At 38.8% G+C, this 9,206-nt stretch overlaps 1 protein-coding gene across 1 annotated transcript; it reads right to left on the reverse strand.

The window, feature by feature from the left end:
* Nucleotides 1–296: 296 nt before the first annotated feature.
* On the reverse strand, nucleotides 297–8,822 carry LOC134352343 (apoptosis facilitator Bcl-2-like protein 14). The gene is made up of 6 exons (XM_063059643.1): nucleotides 8,484–8,822; nucleotides 6,460–6,905; nucleotides 4,759–4,866; nucleotides 4,600–4,670; nucleotides 4,219–4,500; nucleotides 297–2,503 (listed from the first exon to the last, which is right to left on the reverse strand). The coding sequence occupies exons 2-6, from the start codon at nucleotides 6,896–6,898 to the stop codon at nucleotides 2,471–2,473; spliced, it is 933 nt and encodes a 310-aa protein (XP_062915713.1). The 5' UTR covers nucleotides 6,899–6,905; nucleotides 8,484–8,822; the 3' UTR covers nucleotides 297–2,470.
* Between the last annotated feature and the right edge of the window lie 384 nt (nucleotides 8,823–9,206).

Below are 9,206 nucleotides of genomic sequence, written 5' to 3' on the forward strand. Positions count from 1 at the left end.
TGTCTGGGGAATTTTCTATAAACACTGTTGCAGTCTGGAGAGCAGTTAGCAACATGACACAGTATTTAAAAAAAGGATAAAGAGTCTCAGATAATCACTTGAGCACAACCAATATTGCTCATGCTGTAGAAGAGATTCATAGTATTTGGTACTACAATGGGTGAAAGCTGAGCCACCAACAACAAGATGAAGGAAGTCAATGATGGACAAAGAGAAAAACTGGTGAAAAGGAGTCAGGTTGTAGATAGAAGGTACTGGGGAAAAAAAGATAAACGCATGTTATCTGAAAATTGCATTACTGATTTTATTTTTCACAACTTTGGATGAAAATTAATAACTTGTAAACATTTTCAAGATTCATGATCTCAATTACAAAAGGCTTTTCACATTTATCTATAAATTTAAATTTGCAATAATTATGCTACACATTTTCCATATTTACATTTCATAAATAATGAAGATAGAAGAATTCATTGTTCTGAAGAATGTCTAATATTTCCAGAAAGACTCTACAGATGCAATTACAAAGAAGGCATGAGAACAGCTATATTTCATTAGGAGTTTGAGGAGAATTCGTTTGTCACCAAAGACACTTGCAAATTTCTACAGATGTACTGTGTAGTGCATTCTACCTGGTTAAATCACCTTTGGGGAAAAGTTGCAGAAAGCTGTAAACTCAGTCAGCTCCAAGACAGGCACTAGCCTCCCCAGCATCGAAGACACCTTCAAAAGGAGATGCTTCAAAAAGGTTGCATCCCCCATCACCCAGGAGGCATCCCTTTCTCATTGCTACCATCAGGCAAGAGGTACAAGAACTTGAAGATACATGTTGAGCATTTCAGGAACAGCTTCTTCCCCTCTGCAATCAGAAACCTAGAATCAGGTTTAATATCACTGGCATATGTTGTGAGATTTGTTGCTTTGCATAGACACGTACATACTCTCATTCCTTACTGTAATTTATAGATCATGTATTGCAGCTGGAAAGCAAGAAATCTCGTGACACTTGCTGGTGATATTAAACCCAGCTCTGGTTCTGATTCAGAGAATTCATTGTTCTGATGGAATTAGAAAATTGCCAGAAAGACTCTGTAATTCTGGTATCATAAAATAACAGCAAATGGATATACACAAAAAGAAACATTTAACTACTCTGTCTACTTGAAAAAGGAAGCTGCATTTTGTATGGCTCTATTTTACGAAATATTCTAGTGATAGCAATACGAATAGAAATTCCAATGTACGTCAACTGATGTTTAAAAGCCCACATTTCTGGTGAGACTGTGTCAGTGAAGTCCCAGCTGGTCCAGATCTTTGCTTGTCTCCCATTGTATCCATTATAATGTCATCATACCCTTTAATTATTGCCAAAATCTGGCCAATTTCAACATCAGTTGGGGGATGGGGGGGAAATCTAGGAATTAAGCGGAATGAGATGATGAGAACTCCTGATCCTCTGGGCCAGATAAAGAAATAACTTACTGCTCAGGCTTCATTCCCAGCCTCTAAACTGTTTTAACCTGGTTGGAAAATCATTGTAACTCCCCATTGAGGTACAATGACAATTTTTGGACCTGATCCCAACATTTACACAAGATAAATACCCTGCTTTCAGTCAGTGTTCCTTGCCCCCACAATTTAGAATTGAAGCCGTTGGAATCAGATAAGGCAACAGGAAACTCACCCCACCATTCCAAATTAACCCGTAAGGTATCGTTCAGCTTCATTTCTTTTCATATTCACATCACACCAAGACCAGGTTTTCCTCTGAAGTATCACAGAACTGGAAGTTTCTACCTCTGTTCATTCACTGTTGAGTTTTTATATTAGGCAGGGATTGCACTCCTAAAGATTTAGACTGCTTTCAGATGGACTAATCTTGCAAATACAGTTCATTTCAAAAATGCAAAATTCTAATTTAATCAGGAAAAGATCTGATTATTCTCTAAACCGGACTACAACTAAATGCTCAAAATATAATTTCAGGATTGGCACCATCTTAAGCCGATTGTTTCAGGAACTTTTCCCAATGATAAAATCACAGGTCAGAAAGTGCTTTTTTCACCATTGGCACATTCTCCTTGGTCCCATCACTGTAGACAGACAGACAGACACACACACACACACACACACACACACACACACAATAACTGCTCTTTGCAATTTATTAATTTTAGCAAAGCATTTGGTGCACTCCCAGGCTACACTTCTAATTCACACAATAAGAGCCAAATGGATTACAGGCATGTTCTTTCAAAATATTATCCGTGAACTTTCATTGTACCAAAAATATCCGTTTTGGTGAGATTCCAGAAAGTCTTCCAGGCATCCCAACACACAGAGTTGAATCAGTGCAATTAGAATTTCTATATCTTGATTCTGTGATCATTACGAGCTCCTGTTACAAACAGCAATTCCGGTGAAGTACAAGGCAGCACCATCCTTTCTGGGTGCTTTTCATGTTTGAGCTTCAGTCAATGTACTCCTCTTCAATTATATTCTCCTGAAAGAGGGAAAATACAATTAAGCAAACAACCAAGAAAAAGACACGACGTATACTTTTAATAAGTTAGTTTAACTAGATTATGATCAAAAACAAATAATTTTCCAGGCAGTGAATAAAAATAAAGAAACCAATGGTTTGCAGAAGGAGGGACACTAGCTTGTTATAAACAATTTGCAGAATGAGGGAATGCACATGAAAGCAGGTCACAAGCAAATAATTCAAAGACTAAGATGCAATTTATAAGCTGTTCGCGGGAGGAAGCTTGTTAAAAATAGCTCACGTAATGGGAAGAAGCTGTTAATAAACAGTTTGCAGGGCGTAGGGGGGCACACTACCAGCAGCTCACAATGAATAGGGAGCACATTACGAACAGTGCGCAGAGTGGGAGAAAGTTTGTTATTAGTAAAATACCCAAACTTGGGAAGGCTGGTCCAGTTGCACACCAGAACGGGGACAATGAAACATTTCAACAAACAAAGCTTCTAAACAATTTGCATCTTTTAATGCTTTATACCTGTATCAAGTAACTGATTTTAGAGATTTTTCTGTCAGTTTTATTTAAAATATGTGCCTTTATTGATCAGAATGTCATAGAAAATATAAGCACTGGAATGTTACATTGGTTGAACTGCACATGGAGTATTGTGTGCTGTTCCGACCACCACACTAACTAGAATATGATTGCACTAGAGAGAGTGCAAAGAAGATTCACTAGGATGTTATCTGTTTTGGAAAACTTTAGTTACAGTGAGAGATTGGACAGAGTGGACTCATTTCTACTCCAAGGAAACAGAGGAGTGACCTGATGGAAACTGTATAAAAATTCTGAGAGCCAATAGATAGATAATCAAAATCTTTTTTCCTTTTAGAAGCGATATTGATTACAAGAGGACATTTACTTAAGACAAAAGGAAGGAGCTTTAAAGGGGATTGGAGGGGCAAGTATTCCTCCCCTCCCCCAGGTTAATATCTGGAACATATTGTCAGAGGAAGTGGTGGAATCAGATACAATTACTCCATCTGTGGAGGCAGGTCATGGAAGAGTACAGTCCTAATGTAGGCAAACAAGATTAGTCTAGGTGGACAAGAAAGGTTGTCAATGGATATAGCGAGCCCAACTGTTATTTTCTCTGCTGTACAATTCAACCTCTGGAAGTTCATCATGGTAATATGAATGAGAGATGGGAAATTATGGGAAGTGTCAGCTCCAAGTTCTTCATACAAGGCACATTTTTTAAGTGGCTCTGTAATCAGTATCACGCAAAAGTAGTGTTTGCTACTTTCCACCAGAGATTTGTGCAGACTCACACCATTGTTCTATCTCTTTGCTTGGTATAACTCAGCATCTGACCAACTTGTAGAAAAGTGAGCTGCACTATCCTGTTTATCATTAGAATAAGTTAATTGATATAGAGAAAAAAAAAGTTGGGTAGAGATTGAAATGCAAGTATTTCTGCCTTTTGCAGGTTTGAGATATTTACCATGTACACATTCACCCCAAGCTGACAAATGAGGGTCTAGAGTAGACAGAATTGCACGGTAGAATGTAAGATGAAAAACAAACAGTTGACTGAAGAAGTTGTTTGAGAATAGCACAAGTGCTATGATGTTACTTTGACAACACATAGCCAAGCCCACTTAATAACTCAGGCCCTTGACAGGGTTTAACAGGAAATGGTACTAGATTATGATGGATTTGGACAACTACTTACCCATCCTCCTTTCTTCTTGACCCAAGTTGAGAAGTTTTCCTGCAAGTACTTTGTTCCAAAGCCCATGATCCGTGTCATTGGGTGGTTGCCACCAACAGCAAACTTAGTAGTTGCATGTACAACAAAAGCAAATTTGTTCAAGTTTTCTTTCGATTCATACTCTGCTTCTGAATTAATTTCCTCAGGTAAGGTGACTTGAAGAGCACAATCCATTACTTTCTTGAAAAATGAGAAAGTTGACTTTTCACCAAACAGTTTGGCAAATTGGGGGTCTTTCTTAATCTAACAAGGGAAAATTAAAAACAAATAGAATAAAAAAAATAAGCTTGTCTAAATGAATGACATTCAGAATATTATACAAGAAGAATATAAGTGAGTTACTTTTTCATCAATAGAATCCCCTCTGGCAGTCAAGAACTCGACAATTTGGTCTATGGTTTTCAGATCATCTTCTGGGGAGACAAATCTTTTAATTAAAAAATATTACAAGTTAGAAAATGACAACATTCTTTACAAGTTTTATTCTTGTCAATTACGTACCTGGTGCATCCACTTCCACACTGGAAAAACGCAACATCCGAAAAGAAGTTGTCGTGTTCATAACATTTTGCAGGATTTCAGCAACTTTATGAGGGTTCACTTCTGAATCTGGAATGATGGAAGTATAAGAGGAATACGCTTGTGAATCAGGTGATTCTGAAATTCTTTACAAAATATATACTTGTTTAGGCATATTCTGGACTGAGGGTGGATGGCAAAACATCAACTTCAGCCAACAATCTTCAGATCTGAATATGGACTGTAGATTAGATTTAATATGCAGCTCTGGACATTGGGTTCCTAACAGTCATGAACCACAGTTAATTGGAAGACCAGACAATGCTGATTTAAAATTCATTTGGGTTTTTTGTAGTGTGGGTGTGAAAGTTAAACATAATTCAAAGGAAAGCATTGTAGATACATTGTAAATATGGGATTGTCCTTCGATCTTTAACATATAAATTATTACGTAATGTTGGGTCAAGCAGGCCTCTTCATCTGAAAGAGACTCAATATGAATCCTGCTATGTCTCATTTTGTTGAATAAAAGACTACTTTATATCTACCAGCTAAGTCTCGCCGGTGACTTTGATCAGTTGACAACACACTTACCTATTTCACTTCTCTCAGAAGTGACTCAAAACACTGAATTATATTGAAGGACAACTCTTATTGTCAGGTTTTAAAAAAACATAGCCATTTGTGTTATGTAGAACCAGCTTGAAATTACAACTGCCCTGATACTAAATGCTACTTGCTGACCAGAATTAAAATTTATCCTTTTGCAATTTGGCAGTCTTCATGGTCCTACATCATGGCACAAATTAATATTTCTTGGTTGGGTCATCATAGCCTTCACAAAAAAATAATGTACAACTCCACTAGATCACAGTTTTTAGAACTTCAAATATGTTACACAGAGCTCTTTATATCAAATATGTTACACAGAACTGTTTATATGAAATAGAGGATGTGTTGTACCTTTTACTAATGGTCACTAATCTTTTCTGAGGAAAGGTGTTCTTTCAATGGAGAAGGTTCATTAAGATTCATCAAACGGACTCCTAGGATGGCAGGACTGATATACGAAGAGAGATTAGGTTAAGTAGTCTTATTGCACTAGAGTTTAAAGGGGATTTCACAGAGACCTAAATGTTTCTAACAGAGCTGGACGATGATTGAAGGATGGATAGTCCCAAAGTCAGGGAAGTCTGGTACCAGCAGCAACAATCTATGGATGAGGGACAAGCTACTTAAGATTGTGACAAGGAGTAATTTCTTCTCTAGAGAATAATGATCCCATTGAGATCTCTACCACAGAAAGCTATTGAAACCAAATGTATTCAAGGGGTTTGCTATTATTTTTGGTCCGAAGGGATCAAGGAGTACAAGGTAAAATCAGGAACAGTGGACTCGACAGAAACAACACTCATCTCGACTGGTGAAAATGTTTGCACCCTGACCTCCAGGCTCAGCAAACAACCCAACAAACTGAGACAGCTAATCTTTGCCAAATGTTTACAATCCTGATTTTATTCAGCCTGGAGTGGCTGAGGTTGAAGTGAAAGATAAAAAATAAATTACAGATAACGTTCTCTGGATAAACAAAAATGAAATGTTCTTAATTCCCTTTTGGGTGAGAATACCTCTCTCACCCCTTCTCTTAATACACCACTTACTGTTATATAATTAAATACCTACCACGTGCTGGTTCAGGAAGAACAATTTCGCATGGGGTTCTTAATGCCACATCAGCGCCTTCACTCTCTCCATACACTTCTCCATCGTACTTTGATGTTTCTACTCGTAAACACCTTGGAACCCATCTTCTCCACTTGAGTTTCCTTTTTCTTTTGCGAACGGGATTCTTCTGTTTCTGATCAGACTGGATTAAAGTGGAGTCCTTCGAATGACCATTCGGACTAACGTTGTGTGCCGGATTCAGCTTGTCCCCTTTACTTGAAGACTGGTTTGCCTCCCTTTTGTCCATTGCGGATAACGCCAATTTATTTTTCCACCCTCCATCCGCCAACAAAGACCTTTCCGCGTAGGCCATCAATATCCTGAACTCAAAGCAGTTATCATCTGCAGAGTTGTACTCTGACATGGAATTACTCTCCTCTGCATCAGATGAGCCCATGTTTGCCCTAAAAATGAAAAGCATTGAAATATATTTATAATACCCACAATCAATCTGGATGTCTTCCTTGGTAATATTAAAGAGGAGAGGGAAGGAGCATTAGTCTAACATGCACAGGCAGACAAACATCTGCTTGGTGACATTTGGAACAATGAATATTTCAGTTTGCCAATCATATCTCACACAAATCCAAACAAGATCCGCTGCTGATGCAGATGTAATAAAACTCCAACCACTTGCGATCTGATTATTGAGATATCTGCTTCTTGCATCACACACACTCACCGAGACAGACAGACAGACACACAGGGAGCTCCAGTGCTCCGCTTACCTGGTTCACTGGAAATTGCATTATACTGTGTAACATCAGGAAAAGGTTAATTAAAAGTATGTTGAGATGTAACACCTATTAGTCCAAATTTCTTGCCAGTCTTGGTGTGCTGGATTCTCAGTATTTTATTACCAGTAGTACAAGGTTTAGGCCTTCCCCGCCATAAGATAAAATCTCTTTTTTTAAAAAAATGTTCTATCAAATGAATCAAAAGCAAGTATATCACAGCAGGCTTCAAAATGATGTGCATTTTAAAAGATCATAACATCTATATAGGAATTAAAGAGCTATGTTCACTTGCCTAACAACTTTTTAGCAAGATTTCATAGAGATCAAAATGCAGAATGTTTAGTGGGTGGTACAGTTTCATTTTCATTTACCTTGGACGATAAACACCAATTGTTCCTCTACCCATCTCTGGTGCTTATTCTCCCTTCTCCAGCCTTGTATCCCTTTTGCCAATCACCTGTCCAGCTCTTGGCTCCATCCCTCCCCCTCCTGTCTTCTCCTATCATTTCAGATCTCCCCCTCCCCTTCCAACTTTCAAATCTCTTACTATCTCTTCTTTCAGTTAGTCCTGATGAAGGGTCTCGGCCTGAAACATCGACTGTACCTCTTCCTAGAGATGCTGCCTGGCCTGCTGCATTCACCAGCATTTTTTGTGTGTGCTGCTTGAATTTCCAGCATCTGCAGATTTCCTCGTGTTTACTTATTCTTACTCTCGGCCATTAGGCTCTCTAATGAGTCAACCGAAAGCCAGAGAAGTGATGACCCCCTCCTGTCAGGTTGTTTAAGGTAACAATTTTTTAATTCTTTATTCTCCTAACATTTGTATATCGATGCACTTGTAAAGCTACTGTAATTTCCTTTGGGAATCAATAAAGTATCTGTCTCTCCATCATACATTCCCAACTGTGGCTCCATACCTGTCACCGCACCAGAAGCAACACAACCCAACGTCTGAGCGATTAATGTTTTCATTTACGCTTATGCCAAGGGCAAATTTATGTAAGCAAATAGTTTAATAACTTATTCAAGCCAATCATCCTCGAAACAGAAACAAACCTTCTGGACTTAGCACCTGTTTCATCAAATTCATTTACACTGTCACTCGTTCATAAAAGTGACGAACACACACATACACACGGTACAATGACGCCAGCCTTCTCTCGAGAAAGTGTCAACCGCTAACCAATGCCCTGTCCTCGCCCTGTAGGTACTAAGAAAGATAATCTTTGGAAACTATTCACTTACAATTTAAAAAGTTGTTTTAACAGCTCGAGCCCAAAGCAGCGATCGATTATCACACGTTAGTCCGTGGAAGTTCAAGTTTGAACAGAAAAACTTTCGTCACCATTTAGTTATGCTATCGTGTGAGATTAACATAGACAAATCGTTTTCGAAGTTCCCCGGGAATTTTCATCAGATATTGCAACTTCCGCAGAGCGTTCTGCAATTTCCAGCCGACACAGCCTGCAAGTTTAACCGAAAGACTTAGCAGTTCCTAGAACCGATGACGAAAAATCACCTGACCTGAATGGTACAAAGAATTATAATTTCACTTATCGGATCGTAAAACATGAAGGAACTCCAGTCAGGGAGTGTTCCACGTCAGTACAATTTAGGTTGTGACGCCCAAAGTTTTTTCCCTTGCCCAGGATTGGTTAGCGGATTTCCCGGCCGGCGATTGCGGAGGCGTTAAACCCCGGAACATGCTGCGGGTTGGGCGATTGGGTGCGAGCGAGAGGTCACTTAAACAAGTGTGTATTGCTTTAATATGTCCAGTCTTTGATTATGGGTGTGTTGCTTATGGGCCAGCCTCACCAACGGTCTTAAAATCCTTCGGTAAAGGATTTAAGGAATTTAGGCTCAAGTTCAAACATTGAAATTAATATTCCCCTTTTTTTGCCGCTGCGCGGACCGTTACTGCGCAGTTTCGAGGGAACAGAGAGAGATTATACTGTGGTGTTATTAAAT

Source organism: Mobula hypostoma, chromosome 9, assembly GCF_963921235.1.
Source record: "Mobula hypostoma chromosome 9, sMobHyp1.1, whole genome shotgun sequence".
NCBI classification, from domain to species: domain Eukaryota; kingdom Metazoa; phylum Chordata; class Chondrichthyes; order Myliobatiformes; family Myliobatidae; genus Mobula; species Mobula hypostoma.